Genomic DNA, 25,446 nt, shown 5'->3' with positions numbered 1-25,446 from the left:
CAAAGGTTGGGGTAATAATCAAAGGCAAAAGGCATATGAAAAAGGGTGGAAAAACAAAGGTCGGGGTAACTCATGTACCATGATTTTCTCCCTCCTACACTCATATACCCAGGTGTGGGTTTCCTTTAATATAGCTACCCTTGTACCATGGCATGTGGTTTGGATGATTTCCCTGATCCCAACATTGTTCCACCACTATATCACTTGCCACCTACCACCTAATGGATGTAGCATGGACATGTCACCCCCTTTAAAGGATGGAACCACCTAATAGGGTCCCTGATTAACCCCCTTATTGAGCTTGGAGACACTTGTACATGCCAAAACCCACTATGGAAGGGCATGCCATCATGAAGTGCCCCATTAGTTGCATGTCTTGTAAGCTCTTTTACTTGATTATTCTGATGATTTGTTGTATTGGAGGGCAAGTTGACGTATTGGATCTTATGCAGGATTGCGGGTGGGTCTCCATTTGGGGCTTGGTCTCCCTATACGGGTTCCTGGCCTCCAGAGGGCCACATTGGCACTTTTAGGGTGAGCGTTGAGAATCACGGGCCTCCACCATAGCAGAGAGTACTTTATGGATCCCCAGCACCGCTCATTGATTGGTCGTGTTCCACCTTTTAGATGAGGATGACGCACATGGTTCACCATTGCCTAGTCAGCTCCACACTTGTGCCATACACTTGGCAAATGTTCCAGGGTCCAGATGAGGGTGTGTCCCACTGTAGAGGACTTATGTCATCATCCTAGCCCTTATAGATGGTTTTCAAGCATTTTCAATCCACTTGGAGACCCATGAGGATGTCCTTGTGCCCCTCACACCCACTTGGGGGCACCATAGGGATTTGATTGGAAAACAAGGGGCCAACCCCTTGTCCACTATGTTTGAGGTCCATGCTCACATCATGGCATATTTTTGACTTCATTAAGCCTCCTCAAAGGCCCAACGACTCATTTTATTGATCATTTTGCCCTCTTGAGAGGCTTATTTTTATGTTATTGAGCAATCTTGGTGGGCTTGTCACCAAGGGATGTTATTATTGCACATTATTGTATTATTTGGGACTTAATTAGGTCAATCAGACTTGTTAGAGATGGTATAAATAAATGAGAGGTGATTCATTTCTCTCATCATCACTTGGATTGGATTAGTATCTCTTGAGAGATTTTCACACTTTTTGTTGGGTAAATTTTTTGGAGTTTTCTTAATGCACTATGATGTTTGGATTTTCTCTATTGTCTCATGTAAGTCGAATTTTGATGTTATTCTTGTTATTTTACTAGTTTACTGCATGTTATGGTTATTCAATGAAAGCATTGTACTTGAAGAGAGTGGGTGAATGTTGCTAGAGGCGCCTAATAGGTTTTGAGCCTCGAAACTTCATCTCTTTGGCAAATTTGAAGCATAAATCTCTAATTGACCTAGTTGTTGCCCTTAGAGAGGCTAGCAAAGATCAATTAGGGCTCCTTAGCTCACGAAATTCTTTATCTATGTGTATCTTGACTCCATTAAGCCCAACCAATAAGGCACTGATTTGGCCAAATTTCCCTCTCTTTCCTTCACTTTTCCCAATTCTAGGCCTAACCCTAGAAGGTCTCCCAGGACATCACAAAAAATCATTTGTGTGAAAATTGGTCCACAACTGCGTTGGGGTCTTCTCAAGTGGTCCTCCAAATTTTAGCTCAATCTGACGTTGGAATCCCAAGATATCGCATGCCCTAGATCAAGGATTATTCTTCTCCCTAGTTTCCCTTTGGTTAGTCTCTTCATTTGGATCATTGCATTTAAACTCCAAAAGAAAATTATTCCTTTGATCTTATACTCCTCCCAAACTTGGTCAATCCCATCTATTAATGATCAATCCCACACCCTTGACCTAGTTTGGGTCCACTTGGGTTCTTTGTGGTCCCACAAATTTGTAAGTCGCATTCCGCAAGGGTTGCATAGAAGCCATTTCTCCTTCAGGATTTTTAGGTTTAGGATACATCTCATTAAAATCTATTCACCATCCCTAGGTCTAAGTATCCCCATATCCCTTCTAAGAGAGTCAATCACCTTGCTTTCAAAGCAAGCAAACCAATTATTTGAGCCTCTTGTGAATAGGCCTTGGGAATCACTCTCTATCCATTCATTGATCCATCCTTCCTAGTGATTCCCTTTATACTGGGTCTCCTCCCATCGGTGAAAGTTCATAAAAAGCAAGGAGCCTTAGCTGAGGTGACAGTGGGCTATCACTCCATGGTTGCCCCTTGACCTAGTAGTTGTTCTATAGGAACCCCTACTAGGACCCCAGCTAGTTTGAGAGGTAACAAATCCTACATGACCACAGGCCTAAGCCTTCGATTTGGCTCCTCCTCCTTTGTCTTAACTTGGCTCCCTCACTCATTCCTTGTCCCCTTGCTCCTTTGTGTTCTTGTGTTGTTCAGTTGTGTGTTTTGTGTCCTCCAACCAACCTTACTTATATTGTTCCACCCAACCTTCGTGCGGTTCTCTTACTCCATGTCTCGATCAGATTTACTTCTCGCATGGGTCAACTCATCCCATCACCTCGCCATGTGTTGGGCACCTTAGGTCGAGCTGGCTCATCATTCTGCCCGAATGCACTCAAATTTCATTCAAGTGCCCTCAAATTTCGTCCCTGCACGAAAGTTCCATCTCGCGCAGTTGACGCACCCTCATCTAATCTCGTCTTGGCCTTCCATGCCACCAAGCCAACATGGCTTCAATCGATCGTCTTGGGGACTCGTCCCACCACCCATTCTACCATGTCACCCTCTCCCTTGGTCCAAATCATCCCAGGTCGACCTCCTCCAACATTTGGTCTCTCATTTTGGGGCATTTTGGCTCGTGCCTTGGGGCATCCATGTTGCCTCTCATGGTGTCATCTTAGGCCTCCTCACCCATCATTAGGCCAAGTCGAGTGCTCAGTCACCACATCTACCATGCCACCAATGTAACGAATAAAGTTCATACTTCACAATAATATTCCAAACACTTGGAACATGAAGACATCCATTGAGGATATAAATACATATATTGAATAGTATATAAAAGAATTGATGAGATTATATTGTTACAAATGAGAGCCCACTTATATACCTAGGGAGGTGCCGATTCATGAACGTTCATGTCCTTAGAGACATGTCTCTTCATTAACTAATTATTATTTAATTAACTATTCTTATTATTTATTTATTTATATTTATATTATTTTTATATAAAGTATATTCATATCATTGCCTTCCTCTTCAGAAAGCTTTGTCCTCAAAGCTTATTGTTGATAAGGTGTCATATGTTTCCTTGTTTTGTGATCTATTTGCACCTTTCGAAATTCTTCAAGTTGTCATCTTCCATAATACAAGATGATAGGAACCTCTGAGTGATAAAAAAATTGTTGAACAGAGAAGGGATCTGACCATCCTAAATCAATCTTTTGTGGAATCTTACAATTACTAGAAACTTGAGATGAATCATTATCACAAGACTGGGTTATGGTGACATCGAATTCTTTGGAATATAAGGCACTTGTCTCTGGTTTGAGTGATATGGATTTGTAGACCGGCTAAGATGTCTGCTTTTATGATTTGGGTGTACATAATTTCTTGTGATATGATTTCCCCTTATCTTGTTTACATCGATTTCTTGATTTACTTGAAGTATCTTATTTCCTTCAAGTACAAAAGTCGCTTGGTTAATCAGTGAATCTTCACTTGAAATCTTCGTCATTTCAACAACAACATTTGAATATGTTTTTACTTCCTTGGGTTTGTCATCTTCTTGAGTTGTGATATCTATTTATTTTTCTTCAACTTGGACTATTACATCTGAAGACTTCAATGCTTCTTTCGTGATAAGTCCTAGTTTGTTTTTCAATGATTTCTTATCATTTTTAAGTTTATTAATTTGAGTGAGTAGGCATTTATTATGATTTCTAATACATAAGTATTCTTCAATTTCTGATTGATCAACCTTATTTTCAGTGTTTTGACGTTCAACCTTTTCATCTTTTAAACTCTTGATTTGTTATAATAACCTTTGATTAAAGATTTTTAAGCACAAACTTTCTTCCTCCTCCTCTGATAGATTCTCGTTGAATTTATTCTCAAGATATTCCTTTTCTTCTTGTAATTTTTTCTTTGTAGATTTGGACTTATTGACCTTCGCAAGTAATTTTTTACTATGGTGTTAGAAAATCATATAAGGCAAAAAGATGTTATTATCTTAATAATTACTTGTGATATGTATTTATCTTCTTTCTGCTCTTCTTCTATTTCTCTGTGTCTTATTTTATCTTCTTAGCATCAAGCAACTACCAAAACATAAATATGAAGATCAAGGACACAAGATGTAGGCTCTCAGCCAAGGCAAACCCCCTCTTTAAAGGGAAAACCCAAAAATCTCCTCTTCTTCAAGAACCAAATCAAATGAGACAACCAAGACCCTTAGACCAAGACAAAGAACTCCTCCAATCCACCAAGTCAGCCTCTCAAGATGATTAGCCAAACTCCAAAAGTCAACTCAAGTCAGATCTCCAATCCACCAAGTCAGCCTCTCAAGATGATTAGCCAAACTCCAAAAGTCAACTCAAGTCAAATTGCTTCAATCTGCATAAAACTTAGATTTCGGCTCTACTACTTCAGATTTTCGACCCTGCTACAGACCTGCAACTTCGACCCTCCCGCACCTTCAGATTCTTGCACGTGTGAGCAGAAACGAGAGAGAAATGGTCCTCAATTTCTTCGCTAGGGTTCCTCCTCCTTCGCTTGGGGTTTATCCTTGTTCTTCTAGCTTTCTTCACACCTTTCTCTTGTTATTTCGCACTCCTTCAATTGCAGATTGAATTCTTGGATTGGATGATCAAATAGGTCGAGTAGCACAGCTATTTATAGTGGTTTGAAGCTCCTTTATGAGGTCGACTTGATGTACTTAAGGCCGACTTGGTGGAGGAGGCACAGACGATACTTTTGCCCATTTACAAATTTCTTTTTTGACATACAAATCCCAAGAAGGGTCTAGTTCATAATGATAAGGACTATGACTCATGACATAAACCCTAGAAGCACTCAATGGTTGCTTTGACCTAGAAATAAAATAAATAAAGCATGAAACCCATGCTAATAAATAATTTTTCTTTTATAAATAATTTTCTTTTTCTTTCTTTTGACAAATATATTACATCATAACTCAAATACAATTATGAAGGCCGATATTAGTACATTTCTAAACACTCCCTCTTAACTAGGGAGGTATTCATAATTGTTCAACTGGTACAAGGTTGACCCCCATTTGAAGTGTTTAAGAAGAATACAACAGCATACGCAATGCTAGGGATACCCTAACTACCAAGGTATCCTCCCAACAGGCACTAAGGTGTCATCCAAGCATCTACTGTTATAGGTACCATCAAGCTACAGCCCTGGTATCAATATAGATATCATCTAGTCTTCCATGCCCTGACACCAACCCTTACAGGGATCTAAGTATCATCAACACTAAATCGAAGCTCCAAGATACCCTCCCACACTGGGATCTAGACATCAACAACTAAGATCTCAATACTAACCAGAGCAAGATGTCCTCCCAATTACAATCATATGGGCAGTTTTATGGTACTCATCTCTCCCACTCAATCAAATCAAAGATATCCACCAATCCAATCATACTTCACAACCTTCTCAAGGAGAGATCAATACATCAGCTACTTGTTCATCATAATGTAGCCACACAACCCTAATTACTTCCAATATATATGTTCTTATATGCTAGCACAAAATAGCGGGGTCTTCAACCATTCTGATAGTGCTTAGGTCATCACAATATCCAAACACATCTTGATTGAAGCTTCCTTCTTCAACTTCTTCAGCAGCACCAAACTCAGCCTTAGCACTTTTCAAAACATCCAGTTCTTGTTCACAACTTCATCAATCACAAATAACCATCTACAATGCTTTAGCCTTTCTCCGATCTTATTTTTTCTTCAAGGTCTTTACTATAGTTGTCACAATATGCCCTCCCTCTTAACTAGGGAGATATACACTTTCTTTATCCAAGCTTCTTCTCTACTAAAGGACAAATTCATCAACAACTCAGCCACATAAGTTCTTTCTTTTGCATCATCATATCATCGGAGAACTTCAACCTTCCAGAGCATCATTCCTTCCAGTTTCATAAGGCAACAAGGTCATTTATTAATCAATCATGTAGACTTTAATGCCATTAAGATTCTTATATCTCACTCTTTTCATCATGCTCAACATCATCATCAAGTATGAGGTAGGTAAGCACCTTCAACATCTTGAAGACTATGTACATGTAAATCTTCAACAACCAAGCACAAATATATACATACAAGGGCATGTAGTCATCTTTATCAATCAAGGGATATCATTTCATCACAGTGAGAACATATAGGATAATCAAAACTTAGATATTCAAAACATATATCTAGATTAGTAATCAACTAGGGTTACACTTTCATGTCCTGGACTTTAACAATCTTTGCTAGGGTTTTTGTCACAAACCTTAGATACCATCATCAAAACTAAACATTAGATATCAACAACTAAATCAAGTTAGGATTTCAATCATAGCGAAAGAATTTTACATCTAGGGTTTTATTATCATGCCATGGAATCTTATATCAATCTCTACTAGGGTTTTGTTGTAAACCCTAGATATAATCATCGAAAACTTTAACAGTTAGAACAAGTTAGTTTTTAATCATACGGAGGCATATACACCTAGGGTTGCATTCCTAGGATCTTACATTAACTATTTCAAGGGTTTTGTCATAAACCTTAATTCAACAAACTCTAAAAAGCTAGGGTCTCATCATCAACAAACCCTAAACATCAAAAGGCTAGGGTTTATATAGTGAACCCTAAAGATTAATGTTTTACCAAAAATAGCAAAAGATAGTAAGATGAGGGTTGATTTAATCTAGAGATCAATCACCCTAACACTATGAGAAACTTTTATGATTCTCTAGCAAAACCCTAAACATGAAAGAGTTAATAATATAGAGCAAATTTCAAAATGATCGTACCTTCTTATCTGCTACAGATCTTGCAAGTTTACATACCTTGAGTTGGTCCTTTTTCAAACCTTGTAGGGTTTCCTATTGAAGAGCTCTTTCTCACATAAGATCAACATTACTTTATGTACCTCCAACATTTAATAGACAAGTACCACGAAAAGTATACAAGTACAAGAGCAAGATAACAAACTAGGGAATTCATGGAATCTTTAGAGGGAGAAATACACTAAGTTTCTAGATGATATCATTCAAAACATCAAACCTAGGGTTTGAAAACCAATTTTATCCTTACTAGGGTTTCTCACTTTACCCTAGACTACCTACAAACCCTAGAGACCAAAAAATAATAGGGTTTTTATGAGGGAACAAAATAGGGTAAGGGTTTTCCAACAATCTTCAATATTACAACCGTAGAATCAAAATGAGATTACGTAATCCTAATATAAAATGGATTAGGCCTTATATGGACAAAAACAATTATACTTACCTCAAGGACTACTTAGTCCTTTGTTGCAATGGTTTCTTCAAGATGCAAAGAATATTCCAAAAAAAAGTCGAGGTCGAAGGTTGCCTTCAAGGGTATTGCAACTTTCGTCAAGATCTTCTCAAGAGGAATGTTCTACACAAGGTGATTAATTGTGACTTCGTAATCCTTCAAGCTTGGTACCAAATTTTCTTCAATCAGGCATACTTCCTTCAACAATATGAATGTGATATGCTTCTTTTATTGTAGAATAGGGCTTTAGTTGCCTTGCTCGCTGGACTGTAAGTTTTGAAAATGTTACTTGTGCAATTTTTCAGATAGGTAACCTTTCTACCTTTACTTATTTCGGATTTGGTCTCTTTCCTTTATTTGATTACCTTTTTAAGAACTTTGTGACTTCAAACCACTGAGGTGACTTGGAGACCTTATAATGCCCAAACCTTCGATTTATCTATCAGAGTTTTTCGGCCCTGACTAGGCTTGATTATTGATCAGATGCATCATACAACAACGATTGTTAGTATACCATCTACAACTCAGGATTTCAGAGCTTCGAATTTTGTATTGGTTTGTAACTCAGATTTCAAAGCTTCGAATTTTGTATTGATTTGTAACTCAGGATTTCATCATCGGATTAATTATCATGCTCAAAATTGTACTAGACTTCCTTATATACTCCTTTTTAGTGATTCTTAAGTTCAACCATCTTTCCATTCTCTGCAATACTGTTATTCGGCCTAATTGTATAGGCTGCCTTACATCTCTGTATAAACTATAGTTGTGTACCAATTTCCCTTCGCATTTCAAATCCAAGTTATGAATCTTGCATGTTGTAGCTTAATAATTTTATTGTCATCCTTTAATGTATTCCATAGCTAGTAGGAAGCTTGTATCACTACTACTTATTGAAACAACCCAGAATTCATATTGTGTCTAGCTAATGAATTAATTTAGAGATGTGCCAATAATGAGACAAATATCTTCAAGTTGCCTTTTCCTTTCTCCTTTACCTTAGCTCTGATTCCATGTTAAAAATCATAAAGGCAGAAAGATTTTCTTATCTTGATAATTACTTGTGATATTTATTTATCTTCATTTAGCTCTCCTTCAATTTCTTTGTCTTATTTTATCTTCTTATCATAAAGCAACTACCAAAACATAAATATGAAGATGAAGGACACGGGATGTGTGAAAATTCGGCAAACCTCGAATCCTAATTCTTCTAATTGTTAATTCGATTAAACAATTTATTTGTTGTGTGCTACGGAAAATATCGAATTAAATACATTGCAACCTTCACAAAATAAATATTGCAAAAGAAATAAAAATGTTGGAAGAATAGATGCACACACACACACAAATACACAATTATTTTTGGACTGAGTCCCTGGAAAAACCCAACTCGGGAAAACCAATGCAGTAGCTGAGGATTTTAATATTATGCAATGGTAAATTCGAGTATAAGACTATGGATGCTCAAATCTAACAATCCATACAGAGAAATGACTGACAATAAATCTAGTGAGAAAATCTCACTCCCACAAGCAATCCGACACTGACCTTGGCTCAAGTTGAGCTGCTCTTTGTTGCCTCTGCGTCAGCCTACGCAGTACTGCGTCCCACAACTCGGAACTGCTTCCCTCTTGCTATTTGATCAGTTGTTGCCTGGAAGATGGATCCTCCTAGCCTCCGAACTCTCTCTCAGGCATCTGGCTCTGAATCACTCCTCCCCAACAAAATACGGAATCCCCTCTGAAGCACTTCGTTGCCTCTGCGTGGCTCTATGCTACCTCTCTGCAATGCACTCATCGGAATTGGAAGAACTTCCTCCAGCCTTACTATCCCTGCCCCTCTCTCACTGCTTCGAGCTCATTAGCTCTCTCTCCAGCAACTTAGCGCTACTACTCAGGAAATCGATCTACCAATGAAATCGAACTGTTGGTGTGTGTTCTCGAAGCCCCATCGAGTTTCTTCTTATAATCTCTTGTTGAGACATCAACAACCATTATTAAAACTTAATCCATCGAGTTTCTTCTTATAATCTCTCGTTGAGACATCAACAGCTATTATTAAAACTTAATCCATCGAGTTTCTGTTGGCATTATGATTCAAGTGTTGTCCTTGATGGCAACTCACTCAGAGGTTGGTACAGATGCTCAGAAGTTGGTACAGGAGATGGCAACTTAATCAGAAGACAGATCCTAGTACAGCTTGCCAAGGAAGTTCATACACGCAGGTTTGTTAAGACCAAGTCGCGTGTACACGCAGGTTGGCTTCAGAAAAAGCGCGTGTATGTGGAAAAGTACCTTTGGTCCATGGCGGTTAGTCCTTGGAAGTTGTGCCTATGGTTTCGGACCATTATGTCTCGACGGACGTGTTGATCCCTAGTTTCGAGGTTGATGGTATTGTGTTTCTATGGTTTTGGCTCTTGGTATTGAACAAGGCCTAAGGCTATATAAGGAGAAGATCACTAGGCAAAGGGGTATGGATTGTGGGTGTCTGACGCAGTGAGAAGATCTGGTATTGCTGGTTATCTGTTCGGGACGCTTGGCAAGGGTCGGATCTGACAGCAAAGGCAGAAGTAATCATTTCTAGATCTGCACGCGGGTTGCCTTTGGAGAAAGCGCGTATACACGCGGTTTTGGTACAGTGAAGTAGCGTATGCATGATAAGTGTTAATATTTCAGGTTGCTGCTGATTCTGGTGGTTGTTGCAGAGTTCTAGATTCTGGTTTGGGTTCTGTGTTCTTGATGACAGGGTTTCAGTGATTCGGTATTGGGTTGTTTAATGAATTATGATGCAAGTATAAGTTGATGATTGTATTGCGGTAATGTTTGCTTTGTACTCTTGGATCCAGTATGAAAATGTATGAAACGTGGTCCCTGAAGGTTGTAGGGTCAGCACCTACGTACTAGTAAATGGATCAGCTAGTACAAGAGCTGAGGGGGTTGTAGCTCCCTTCCAAAAGTAGTTGGAAAACGAGAGAGGGTTGTAGCCCTCTGCAGGTTGTAGCCTGCGTGCTGGTAAAGGACTGCACCAGTACATTGTAAAAGAAGTTTCTCATTAAAGAAGAAAGAGACAAATTGCAGCAGGTGGTTTTCACCCACATTGGGTTTCCACCTTATATCATGGTGTTCATGTGTGTGGCTTTTGTGTGATGATCTATTCTGTTATACTGCATCTGTTTACTGTGAATATGCTTAATAATATCCTGATGCATTTACTGAAGATAAGATTAACTGAATCATAAGATCTCTGCATATACGCTAGTTGCTTTAGACACAGTCGCGTGTACACGCGGGTTCACTTAACTGAAGTCGCGTATATGTTTCTGAGTATGAAATTGAAAAGTTTTATCTGATCTGATAATACTGATTCACCCCCCCCTCTCAGTATTATTTCCAACAATTGGTATCAGAGCAGGTCCTTCAAAGAAAGCTTGATCGCTTGAAGGAAAAGATCCATCAAATGGCTAATCCAGAAAGAGAGGCACACATCAGGGCACCAGTCTTTGACGGGAACAATTTTACTCACTGGAAGATAAGAACCACTGCATATCTACAGTCGCTTGGAGCAGAAGTTTGGGGAATTGTAGAAGGAGGATACAAATTCCCATCAGCAACTCCTACAGATCCAGCAGAGAAAAAGCAATATGAGCTCAATGCCAAAGTAGTTACTGTCCTATTGAGTACTTTGACTCAATCAGAATTTATGAAGATCATGCATCTCAAATCAGCTAAGGAAATATGGGACAAAATCGTTACAAGCTACGAAGGAAATGATCAGGTAAAAATAGCAAAGCTTCAAACTCTCAGAATCCGATATGAAACTCTTAAGATGCGAAGTAATGAAAGCGTAGCTAATTATTTCCTGCGTATGGATGAGATTGTGAATTGTATGAGGGATCTGGGTGAAGAATTTGAGGAAGTTGTCTTAGTTCAAAAGGTTTTGAGATCTCTGTCTACTAAATTTGATTCTAAAGTATCTGCCATAGAAGAAAAGGAGAATGTGCGGAAAATTACCATGTCACAGCTTCACGGGATCTTAACTGCTTTTGAAATGCGACAAGAGGTACCACCAGAGGCCGCATTCGAAGTGTCAGAGGAAGAAGATGAGGTAAATTTTGTCAAGAATCTTGAACGGGGATCTGGACGGTTTAAAGATAAGCTACCTTTCAAATGTTTTCTATGTGGTAGAGTTGGTCACTATGCTGCTAGATGTCCTCATAACAAAGAAAAGATATATGAAGAAGATGGTAGAAGCTATTATACCCATATTAAAAGTTCATTAAATGATAGTGAGGATATTAGAAGTCTCATGGCACATAAGAAGAAGAATGCTTCATCCAATAATAGCGAGGATATTAAAAGTCTCATGGCACATGAAGAGACGAATGCAGAAACTGAAGAAGTTGCAAACTAAAAGAACTATTGGAGACAGAAACCAGGGTAAGGGAGAAATTGCAGGATATAGCAAAAGATCAGAGCACAACTATTCAGAGACTTGAATCAAAGATCCTCTCTCTAAAAGAAGATCTTGAAGATCAAGAACATGAAGTGATCAAACTAAAGCGACAAGTGGAAGAAGGGAGAAAAGTTGAAGAAGACCTAAGGAAGAAGTATCTGAAAAAGGAAGAACAACATCAAGTTGAGGTAAATATCTTGAAAGGTAAACTAGAAGAAAAGGATAAGCTTTTACGATTTCAAGATAGTTCTAAAGTCTTGGATGATATTCTTAATAGTCAAAGATCTCCTGCTATCAAGACTGGTCTTGGTTTTCATGAATATGTTGAAGGTGAATCTAGTTCACAAGGTGAGACAAGAAACTCTAATGAGAAATCTGAAATGCTCAAGGAACAACCAAGGAAAGAAATTCCTCAAGGAAGATCCTTTACTCCTAACTATGGACGTGATAGACGATTATTTCCTCCGCTGAATAATGTTGAATGTTATGTATGTCATAATCTTGGACATGTTGCAGCCAGATGCAGAAGTAGAATGGTTCAAGAAAGATCATCGCATCCCAGGTACTTCAGAGGGTATTGCTTTGCCTGCAATGCATATGGACACAAAGCAATTGATTGTGATAGAAGGAACATGAAAAATATAAGGTGCTATACATGCAACAACTATGGGCATAAAGCAAGGGAATGCAGGAGCAGATTTCAAAATTCAAGACAAAAGGACCATACATCATCACAGTTGCAGGAATTGAAGAAGACAGAGACAGAAAGGTGTGGGATAACTCAGTCAGCTGACATAACAGACACAGGGGAATCTGAAAGTGAAATTCAGTATTCCATCCTGCATACGCTTATATAATGAAGACAAGTCGCGTATATACGCGAGTTACAGGCTGCAAAGTCGCGTATATGGAGAAAGGGCAGCAGAACAGACCCAGGTTCAGTCATGGTTGGCTCAGGCTCAGGGGGAGCAGAACAGACTCAGGAAATGGTTCAGACATGGTTGGCTTACACTCAGGGGGAGAATATTCTTCAAATAATGCATTGTTGGCATTATGGTTAGAAGGTGTTGATAAAGTCTATGAAGCTAAATGATACATCTTACTGTTTAGGAATGGTATTGCAGGCTGATGCTTATGGTACAGATCATGATGCTGTTGGTGGCTTTCATAAGTCTTGGTCTAGATATTTCATCACTATGTCATGTATCTCTTTTATGATGTCAAGGTCATGTAACGGCCTATGTTGGTTTCCCCACTATGCCTGGGATGAATGATGAAATGTTCATGTATTATCATGTATCTTCACATGGTTAGGTGGATGAGTCAATATTGGTATATCCCCACTAGGTTGGGTGATGAATGTATGTTGAGTCTTTTGGTGATAGGAAGGTCTTCTATGATGTATAAGTCTTTGTTCTTCTTGAAGAACATCTTTTGCAGATCTTGCCTACAGTCAAGGGGAGCATGAACAGCACAATTCAGCAAGAGCAGGATGGATAGATTGGTACACTTTGGCATACACAAAGGGGGAGCACATTTGGAGATTTCAGCATGTACTCAGGGGGAGTATGGACAGCAGTATGGACAGGAGAGGGTATACCAAAGAAGAGAATATCTTGGTCCACCCTTTGCCCTTGATGTCAAAGGGGGAGAGTGACTTGGTGTGGTGGTTGCCATCAAGTCCAAAGGGGGAGATTGTTGGCATTATGATTCAAGTGTTGTCCTTGATGGCAACTCACTCAGAGGTTGGTACAGATGCTCAGAAGTTGGTACAGGAGATGGCAACTTAATCAGAAGACAGATCCTAGTACAGCTTGCCAAGGAAGTTCATACACGCAGGTTTGTTAAGACCAAGTCGCGTGTACACGCAGGTTGGCTTCAGAAAAAGCGCGTGTATGTGGAAAAGTACCTTTGGTCCATGGCGGTTAGTCCTTGGAAGTTGTGCCTATGGTTTCGGACCATTATGTCTCGACGGACGTGTTGATCCCTAGTTTCGAGGTTGATGGTATTGTGTTTCTATGGTTTTGGCTCTTGGTATTGAACAAGGCCTAAGGCTATATAAGGAGAAGATCACTAGGCAAAGGGGTATGGATTGTGGGTGTCTGACGCAGTGAGAAGATCTGGTATTGCTGGTTATCTGTTCGGGACGCTTGGCAAGGGTCGGATCTGACAGCAAAGGCAGAAGTAATCATTTCTAAATCTGCACGCGGGTTGCCTTTGGAGAAAGCGCGTATACACGCGGTTTTGGTACAGTGAAGTAGCGTATGCATGATAAGTGTTAATATTTCAGGTTGCTGCTGATTCTGGTGGTTGTTGCAGAGTTCTAGATTCTGGTTTGGGTTCTGTGTTCTTGATGACAGGGTTTCAGTGATTCGGTATTGGGTTGTTTAATGAATTATGATGCAAGTATAAGTTGATGATTGTATTGCGGTAATGTTTGCTTTGTACTCTTGGATCCAGTATGAAAATGTATGAAACGTGGTCCCTGAAGGTTGTAGGGTCAGCACCTACGTACTAGTAAATGGATCAGCTAGTACAAGAGCTGAGGGGGTTGTAGCTCCCTTCCAAAAGTAGTTGGAAAACGAGAGAGGGTTGTAGCCCTCTGCAGGTTGTAGCCTGCGTGCTGGTAAAGGACTGCACCAGTACATTGTAAAAGAAGTTTCTCATTAAAGAAGAAAGAGACAAATTGCAGCAGGTGGTTTTCACCCACATTGGGTTTCCACCTTATATCATGGTGTTCATGTGTGTGGCTTTTGTGTGATGATCTATTCTGTTATACTGCATCTGTTTACTGTGAATATGCTTAATAATATCCTGATGCATTTACTGAAGATAAGATTAACTGAATCATAAGATCTCTGCATATACGCTAGTTGCTTTAGACACAGTCGCGTGTACACGCGGGTTCACTTAACTGAAGTCGCGTATATGTTTCTGAGTATGAAATTGAAAAGTTTTATCTGATCTGATAATACTGATTCACCCCCCCCTCTCAGTATTATTTCCAACAGTTTCTTCTTATAATCTCTCGTTGAGACATCAACAGCCATTATTAAAACTTAATCGATGGCTAAGATTAACTAGAACTCAATTCATGTCTTTTTTAGAAAATTCTCACCCTGACTTAACTAATACTATTTAATTAATCATATTCCCTAAGTTTAGACTTAAGAAACATTATAAACTAATTTTTAATTAAGTCGTTTCTAAGTGGAATTTCCATAAACGATTTCTGGGTTTTGTAAAATACATGTATTCTAGCCTCTCCACCAAATTTTGTGGCTAGAGCACATCCGATGCTACAAAAACTAATAAGATGTAGGCTCTCAGCTAGGGCAACACCCCTCTTTGAAGGGAGAACCCAAAAATATCTTCTCTTCTTCAAGAACCAAATCAAATGAGACAACCAAGACCCTTAGACCAAGACAAAGACCTCCACCAATACACCAGGTCAAACTCTCAAGATGATTAGCCAAACTCCAAAAGTCAACTCAATTCAAACTGCTTCAATCTTGCATCAAACTCAAATGTTGGCCCTACTGCTTCAGATTTTTAGCCCTACTACAGACCTGCAACTTTGACCCTCCTACACCTTCAAAATTTTACACGTGTGAGCAGAAAAAAGAGAAATGGTCTTCAATTTCTTCACTAGGATTCCTCCTTCACTTAGGATTTCTACTTGTTCTTCTAGCTTTCTTCACACCTTTATCTTATTATTTCGCACTCCTTCAATTGCATATCAAATTCTTGGATTGGATGATCAAATAGTTCGAGTAGCACAACTATTTATAGTGATTCGAAGCTCCTTTATGAGGCCGACTTGGTGGAGGAAGCACAAATGATACTTTTCACCCATTTACAAATTTCTTTCCTGACATACAAAGCCCAAGAAGGGTCTAGATCATAATGACAAGGACTGCGACTCATGACATAAACCCTAGAAGCCCTCAATGGGTGCTTTGACCTAGAAATAAAATAAATAAAGCATGAAATCAATGTTAATAAATCATTTTTCTTTTACAAATAATTTTATTTTCCTTTCTTTTAACAAATACATTACATCATGACTCAAATACAATTATGATTTACATTTCTCAACATATGGTCCCTCAGACGCAAAATTTCCTCATCTTTTTCTTTTGATATGTTCTAAAACATATCTTCGAGATCTTTATGTCCCCTTCTGATACCTCAATTTTTTGTTCAAATTCTGTGAGACTTTCCTCTAATCTTTTCATTTCCATTTGCTCATTATCTTGACGTTTTTCCGTACTAAATAATTTCCCACGTGTTGGACAACATATTTCGCAATTTTTATAAATCCATTGATACCCAAATTTCGTTTTACAAAACGGACATTTAGTCCAAAATGACTTATATGTGTAACTCATCTTCCCTTCGTTTCTTGAATTCTTTCAAGTATATTTCCTTACTTTTAGACTTTTTTTATCAAAACTTATGTAATCCCTTTTAGAAATTTCTATAGAACTTTGATTGGAACTTTTTGAGTTGAATTTGGAATTTGTTTTTAAGCCCTTTTATTATTATTATGTTATAAACCACTTCTCAAAACAAATTAAACCCTTTTTATATATGGACTTTGAAAACCTTTATGGATTCCTTATTAATAAAAATTATATTTTTTCTCTTATAGCTCTGTGGCAAGGACAGGAATATGCCATTACTCATGTGCTGGGCCTTTTGGATCGCTAGAAATCATATTGTTTTCAATCTAAAGGCCCCTCATTGGCCTTCCATAATGTCCAGGGTCATTGCTGATTTTGACCTCCTTCCTGAAGAAGACCCTAACCCTCCCACCAGAGTTATTCAGCCCGAAACCATTGATAAATCCATCCCATGGGCATTCTTTGATGGATCTGCCCAGGAAGGAGGATGTGGTTGGGGGGGGGGGTGCATATTATATATTAATGAATCTCACTGCTACAAATTCAAATGCGATTGGGGAGGGGCACAAATAATTTTTCTGAACTATGTGCTGCAAAACATCTCATTCAATTTGCACTTGAAAAACAATGCATTCATCTTCAACTATTTGGGGACTCCAAAATAGTATGCAACTGGTTAAATAGAACATCACATTGCTCTGCATATTCATTGAGGCACATTTTGGCTGAAGCACACAGACTTATATCATCTTTTGATTCATTTGTCTGTCATCACATTTACAGGGAGCGCAACTCAGGGGCAGACTTCCTATCAAAGGAGGCAGCGCTCAGGCAGGATGATGATTGGTTAATTCAGGAAGAAATCGATGGAGTATTCTACCAGCATTATCATAGACCCTTCATCGATTTGCATGCTCAACAGGGGCTATAAGCCCATCATGGTTTTTTGAACAATTGTATATAATCATGTTTTGCTTTCCTTTTTACGGTGCACATGAACATACAATACAGTTTACCGATCTCTCTGTGAAGAGACAGTTTCCATTTTTGGATGTTTATAGTTATCTTTCTCTGTGAAAAGACAGTCACCATTTTTGGGATGTTTTTTACAGTGCTCCCTGTGAGGAGACCATGTTTTTTGTATCACTCATTTGACTGGCTATCTAGCCACAATATGCATATGCTACGGCATCTACAAAATGTAATTTCTTATTATTAATGGAAATTAAGACTTCTTTCCAAGGGAAAAAAAAAAAAAAAAAACTTCGTAATTTAAAACTACCTTTAAACTGATTTTTTTTAACCCTTCAAAGCTTAAATAATTTTTTTCCTTCGCCGTTCAAAACTCCTTTATATATTTTTTTATTCAACCTTTGCAATCCTTGTGCTATAAAGGTAATTTAATAATTTCTACAAAATTTAAAAAGCACCCTTTTACTCTGTAATGCTTCAACTTCAAATTTATAATTTATATTATTTTCATATAAATTATATTCATAACAATGCGCCAAATGGAAACCCCAAGTGTCGAATTTCGACACCTCGTGTTGGTGCACTCTCGCCCAACATTCACTTTCATCACATTTCTTGCGATATCTTCATTGCAAATTGTCTGATGGAGATATCACCCATGGTGTGCACCTTAGCTAAAGGCATAGTTTTAAAATTCAGCCATTTCGAAACGGAAACGGCCGAGTTGATCCGTTTCAATGCCCAGAATTGTGACTAGGTGGAGGAAACGGTTCGGGAGGCCGAGTCATAAACTGCGGCCCGTAACCCCATCAAAACAACGATTTGTCATTTTTTTAATGAATTTTTGAAATGTTCGCTGATTGGTTTGGACTCCAAGGTGTTTACTAAATTAGTTAAATGCTATTTGGGGTCCATTCCCCTCTCCTAGTATTGATATGCTATTCAAATTTCATGGTAATGTTAAATTCTTAAAGTAAAAGTGACATTCTCCTTAATCTTCATTTTCATCCTTTTACTTAAATTTTTAACATTACCATGAAATGACTCAGGATGTTTGAGAGTGGTTTTGGCCTCATTGGATTTCATATGGAGAAAGTAGAATTTTAGATTTCATTCAAAATCCAGCAGACTTATCAGTTTTTCAGGATTGGAGGATTGCAATGTTTCCATTGAATTTTTTCATGTATTAAGGTATGGAACTCGTATTTAATCAAGAGCACCAATCCCTCTGTGTACCTTGATGTTAGTGACATTGGTTGTCAAACTCCTCTGGAATTTGCTCCCAAACTAGGAGCTTCTGAAAATGTTGCTCCCGCTCCCGTTTTCGCTCTCGCTCCCCACTTTCGCTCCCGCTCCCAAGTGACACTGAGCCAGATGATGTTGGCAACTCTAGCAGTAGCCAGTAGTACTGGTCACAGACTTTTGTTGTAGAGGCCATTTATAGCCTCCTTGGTTATGTGTTTTTGTTTTGATCTCTATATCATTATCGTGTATGTATTAGACAGTGCACTGGGTGCCATTTTGATATAGTGGATATATTCATGAGCCTACTTTGATCATATGTTGTCTTCTATCTATATTCTAATGCTGTGTGTTTGGAAACATGAATGAAAATCTTTAAAATTATGTGTTTTTATAAAAAATAAATATTTAATGTATTTTTTACAACGACCGAGTCATTGAAATCGAGCCGGCCGAGTCGATACCGAGTCGGAGTTGGAGTCGGAGTCGACCCTCGGCCGAGTCGGAGTCGGAGTTTTAAAACATTGGCTAAAGGCACTCAATAATAACACCAATGGGTTATAACTTATGGGTGTATAATGAGTTTGTGGAATAACCTTTCTTTAGTTTTTATCTTTCTTTTTATGTTTTTTTTTCAATATTTTTGCAGAACCAAATTTTGTTGATATTGTTTGAGAAACATGCACAGTAACAGATTGTGTTTCACTGCAAAACAGTTAGGTTTCACCCAAGATGTAGTGGGTTTCTCCCGCAACGCATTACCTGCCCAAAAACAAGAAACACAACCCACATTATACATACCACGTTTTTTATGGGTTTTCACTTATGATAAGTTTTGCCCAGTGACCACTCTCTGACATCACGTTACTAGTAACACAGGGTACATGATAGAGTATGCAAAACTCTATTCTAATCTACCATTAGCATAACAAAAGATTGTAGTTTCACACCCATATCCCACTTAGAAATCCAAAAAAATATTCCTTTTTGTTGGATACTCACATGATTAATAGCAATGTGATTTCTCCTTTCAGTTATCCATAATATGCCCAGCTACAAATAATTACTTCTGCAATTTCCCCTTTTGGTTGTCTACGATATGCCTAACTACTTAAAATTGCTATCTTACAAAAAAAAAGTTACTATCTCACTACCTCTGATTTAAATTTTAATTGTTACAGTTTTAGTTTTAAGTCAAGCTCTCACAGAAATTGTGTTTTAACTGCCTCTTCAGAAAAGTAATTACAACTGACTTCAACCTTATGTTTGTTTCTCTTATTATCACAAGAAAAGCCAAATTGAAATGGTTATTAAAGGCTAGATTTTCCATGAGTCAAAATATTCACTTAAAAGTTAAAATCCCTCTTATTCAAACTTCCAAGCTCAATTTACCGGGTAACCAGCAAGGCATTTGGGTTACCATAGCTTAATAATTGCACCTAAGGCACTAGGAACAATGTTAAGTATCCAATTAGCGTGCCTGTCTCAAGAGCATAGCTAGCACATTTAGTTTTTTATTAATTGCAAATTTGCCAATTGAACTTGCGGGTTGGATATGAACTTGATTCAGATTAACTATATTTGGTAGTTTCACCCAAGGCAGTAGGACACTTTAGCAAATGAATTCACTCTTGCAAGTTAATACAAACTCTAAAGCGCTAATTCAGCAGCTTGATAACTTTTAGACACAATCAAGGGAAATAGATTGATATTTAAGGCCCACATGTACAGAATTAACTTGAATAGAAAAAATCAGATTGAAATGGGCAATACCTTACTCTCATGCAGAAGGTATTTATGTCTTTGTCCAAAGTATCAAGAAGACTAATAGCCTGTATAATCATGTTATCCACTCTATTGACATTAAACTTTACTTTGGCTCTGCTATAACTATGCCCAAGACCTAACTGGGCCTTCTCCAAGTCTGCTTCCTGACAGAAACAACATACTGGTCCATTAGAATGCAGAACTTCCTGCCCATGGTTAAGCATACATATCTGACTATATCAGGGCATGACATCTAAAACAAACCTTGAGATTCTTAATGAATGTGTGAATATGAAGGCGGACACCACGAAGAAGCTCCAAAACAAAATCATTGCTCTGGCAAGGAATTCTCAGAACTTCAAAAATTTGAGAGCCTAGCTTTGGCTCTGATATTCCCAAGCTGAATTTTGGCTTTTTCCCCTCCTTGACTTTTGGCAAGTTTAGCTCCAAAAAATTTCTCAACTCATCTGTCAACAGTCCTGTATCTCAAACAAAGAAAGCCATTTTCAAAAAGTTGCCTTACATTTCTTTAAAAAATTCAAAAAATTACATAAATGGGACTTTGGAAAAGGGCGGGAAAAAAGTTAAAACATCATAAACCTTCAGATACAGCATTGCACTGCTGTAGAGCATCTAATGCAGAACTAAATGGTTGAATTGCAACAAACTTCACAACCTTCCCAAAACGATTCATATCAATGACAGAGTTCTGAACAGCTTCTATGCTCTGCCCAATTTCATCTAATCCATGGGCCTCAAATAATCCATACCCAGATGCAAATTCAAACAGCAAATATAGAGCCTGTACAAGATCCAACAAAAGTTGCAGTACATTTTAGAAACATATACATGGACTACAATATCCAGCAAAAATACAATACACTGAAAAGGTACATGTATGAAAACATATGGCAAATTATGGATAAAAATTTTAAAAAAACTTAGCTAACCTTCTAAAAATGTTCATCAAATAAGGAAAATTTGATATTAGGGATCAATATGGTCATAACACCCTTTAATATCCTGGTGGGTTAGCTTTAGTGTTTGGGTGCTTCGAGCTTCATGTAGGAGGTCTAGCGGCCGATTCCCCAAGTTGGCTGCCTCTATTGCATGCTTCACGTGATGTCACTGCCAGGTCAGGTACCATAATCAGCACCGATTGCTTTGGACTGAGTGCCATCAGCAAATGTGAGGAAGTGCTTGGGAGTTTCCCTGTGAGGTTCTCCTTTGAAATAATTTCTTTACTCGGGTTCATATAAGAAATGGTATCAAAATCCACAATGTCCAGATTAGGGATCATCTTCAAACTTCACACTAGCTTATGACTCTATGCAATTTTCCAAGTTAAATATGGGAGGATCATCATAAAACCCATTAGGTGTACAAGTACCCAAGAAGAGGAGTATTTCCTGAGAAACTCATTAGGGAAGTGTACATGACAATGATGTGATTTTGGGTTTACTTCATGGGAATGGTATCATTTACATGCAAGGTTACATAAGATATCCATCCTCATGAATGCCCTTGTAGAGGGACGATTATGCATTGAGTTACCCTTTCCTCGGCACTATATCTTACTACCCCTTTCTTACCTTTTCTTAAATTAGTTTACTTCGTTTCACAAACCCCGCTTTTCTTTTGCATGCATTTCATTGCAAAGGAGTTAGGATAATTTAGCTTACTCCTTATTTATGTGTTCCATTACATAGGACTTAGGGCAATGGCCTCATAGCAAAAGTGTAGAGCTCAAGCTTTACTTTGGCTTTTGATTTATCATTGATATCCCTTTATTTCTTTTGCATTTTGAAATTCATATATTTCTCTTTCTATTTTACCTTGGGCATCCAAGCCTGTCTTCCCATGGGATTATGAAGCACGAACATTTTTGGGATACATGTAACACCAGCTCCAAAAGAAAGGGTAGTGAAGAAAGAATAGATGGATTATGTTATGTAAGGAAAGGGCATGGGCACATAACCCCTATCAAAGTCCCTGTCAATACCCCTTCTACTCAAGACTCAAGAGTGGCAACAATGGACAAGGATGTCGATGATGACCACCAAGGTAAAACGAGGCAAAAGGCATAACTTCCAAGCATCATGATTCATTATTTAATCCAATCCATGATCACTACTTTCATGTCATATACATTGGGTGCTAACACTTACTATGAAGCAGTAGACAAATGTACATCATCTATATCAAGCACCATATCCAATGAGTGATCTGAGCATTATAAAAGAGGCATCTACAAGCAGCTATCTATGGAGAATCCTGAATGTCATCATTGGGAAAATTGTATTTGACGTGAATCATCGAAGAACAATATCTCCTCTAGTTACCCCTAGAGGTGAGGGGGTAATAGGCCTAATTCTTTTCATCGACCTATTAGTGCTCTTTCAAATATTGGGTAATTTCAAAACTTTGACCCATCAAGCCACCTAAGAACATCAACCATAAGGCCACTTAAATTTTAACCATTGGGCCACTTTTAAACTTCGGAGTGATTTCAAACTAATGCCATTAGTCTATTGAAATTTTGAACTTTGTGCCCCTTTCAAACTTCAACCTTCAATCCAGTTTCAAGCATCAAAGTATTTGCAAACTCCAACCCCTTATGAAACTTTAAACACTTCCATGTTTTGGGCCTATTTCAAACTTCAAGCACCTTTCCAATTTCAAGGTTTTTTCAAATAAGGCCACTTAAATTTTAACCATTGGGCCACTTTTAATCTTCGGAGTGATTTCAAACTAATGCCATCGGTCTACATTGAAATTTTGAACTTTGTGCCCCTTTCAAACTTCAACCTTCAATCCTATTTCAAGCATCAAAGCATTTGCAAACTCCAACCCCTTATGAAACTTTGAACACTTCCATGTTTTGGGCCTATTTCAAACTTCAAGCGCCTTTCCAATTTCAGGCTTTTTTCAAACTTTGACCACTTATGAAACATTGGGCCTATTTCAAACTTTGGGCTTATTTGAAGTTTCAAGCATATTTCATACCTCAATCACTTATGAAACTTCATCCAATAGCCATAGTTCAAACTTAACTCCAGTGACCATTCCGAAAAATTTCGTCCAGCAATTTTGAAAACTTCGGGCCATTTGATAAGAATGGTCATCGATCTTCTTCCAAATTTTGGAGCATGTTCAACCCAACCGAACCAACTCAAATTTCACCCCAATATTGAACTTGAAGCTACTTCAAAACTTCAAGCACTCCAACATCATACCACTTCTAGACTTCAAGCGTTTTGGAATATCGACTTGTTTTCAAACTTAAGCCCCTAAAACCATTTCTAAACAGCTATCAAACTACTTGCAATAGCCAACTCAAACTTCAACCCAATCTTGAACTTGAAGCCATTTCAAAACTTCAAGCACTCCAACATCATCCCCCTTCTAAACTTTGAAGTGTTTTAGAATATAGACTCATTTTCAAACTTGAGCCCCTCAAATCATTTTTCAACAGCTATCAAAAACTTTCAAATAGGGCCATCAAGCCATTTTAGAAAATCAAGCCCCTTATGAACTTCTATGAAAGCTAAGGAAAGGCCCCAATTTTAGACCAACTTCAATTCAAGTTCATTAAGAGTCGACCTATTCCTTAACTAAACTTGGCTATTTGAATTCCTTTGTGTCCACTAGTTAGCATGCCATTGTAGCTTCCCTTGTACAACTCACATTGTCAATCCATAACAATGCTAGTGTTGTAACTTCTACTCATTCATGGTGTTCAAACTATGAACACCATGATTTCACACTAAATCTACTTCATTAAACAAGTCCATAAGCCTAAAATATAACCTAGTTGGTGAATCCCCACCATGAGCATTCAAATTTACAGAATTATTATATTTTCATTAAGGCATTTTGTTAAGCAATTGGCATGCAACTATAAATTTCAACAAACAATTCACATAAACTAATGATATTGGCCCAATGCTAAAATTGAGCTCTTATAACAATCTGAGGTGTACTTGGATGTCTCCCTTAGCCATCGAGGCACTCTAATCAAGATTCTAATAGCCTACTATTATGCTTAGTTTTACCTTTAACAACAATATAATTTTGAATTCATATGCAAAAACAATTAGTAGTAAAAATAACCATGCATAGTTTGAATTCGTTCACTACAAATTTGATTCCGTGAATTCACACAACAATTTACAAACAAAAAGCTTTCCACAAAAAGTTGATGTGAATACTTATTGAATGCAAGCCCACCAAGCTAGTTGTTAAAGAGTGACTCATAGCCCAACCATAGGAATCAATTATGGATTCCACCCCCAAGTTACACCATGTTACCACCGAGGCAAAAGAAGCTTTGCTCAGCCCAACCAATAACTCTCATGATATAGCCAATCTGCTAATTACTACACTTCAAACAATAAGCATTCCATAAAAGAGTTGATTTTGAATACTTGTCTATGAATAATGCAAGCTCGTCAAACCAACATATTGTTGAGGAGCGATTCATAGGCCAATCTTCAGAATCAACTATGGATTCCACCCCCAAACCAAATCATGATACCACCAAGATAAAGGAAGCTCATGCGTGACTCTAATATTACTTGACCCAACCCATTACTCTCATGTCATAGCCAATCTACTCACTACCAAGCACTCTAAGCCCTCGTCCGGCCATCAATTGCCATGGCACTCTCTTCACCTTCACAATGCACGGGACATCTTCCTTTCTTTGCTTCACAATAGCTCCAAGATCTTAATCCCTTCCAATGTAAGAAAAATATGTCCATGACCATTGGTGCCATACTACCAATGCCCAAGTGGAGGACACTTGGCTCAAACTATCCATGAGCATCACTTATTGGGTTACAGATTTTTATTGTATTTGCTTCAACTGTCATAGACATTCCAACCATGGTTTTTGCCCCAAGACCATCCCATTTCCTCTCACTTCTCAACAGGAAGTCCCCAACTCCCCACATCTTCTTAGTGATACTTCCATGGGTTTGTCTCCTCATTTGCAAGCATAACAGTGATGGTTCCACACAAGTGCTTCAATGAACAAGGAAAGGAAGAGCATTTGAATGGGAGAAGGGAG

The 25,446-nt window shown here is 38.2% G+C and overlaps 1 protein-coding gene across 1 annotated transcript in view; it reads right to left on the bottom strand.

Annotated features, from left to right (window-relative positions):
* The window catches only part of LOC149158833 (nucleolar protein 56-like), a 78,670-nt gene that overhangs the window by 34,849 nt on the left and 18,375 nt on the right, over positions 1-25,446 (bottom strand). The window contains exons 2-4 of the mRNA XM_089436330.1: positions 20,976-21,177; positions 20,640-20,854; positions 20,382-20,539 (exon numbers count right to left, since the gene is read on the bottom strand). Coding sequence (XP_089292456.1) covers positions 20,382-20,539; positions 20,640-20,854; positions 20,976-21,177 — 575 coding nt within the window. The remainder of the gene's footprint in view (positions 1-20,381; positions 20,540-20,639; positions 20,855-20,975; positions 21,178-25,446) is intronic.

This window comes from Pinus tabuliformis, chromosome 5_2 (genome assembly GCF_031772625.1).
Source record: "Pinus tabuliformis cultivar Carrire ecotype Pingquan chromosome 5_2, CPIR1, whole genome shotgun sequence".
Taxonomy (NCBI): Eukaryota; Viridiplantae; Streptophyta; class Pinopsida; order Pinales; family Pinaceae; genus Pinus; species Pinus tabuliformis.
This window is presented reverse-complemented; position numbering and strand designations above follow the sequence as displayed.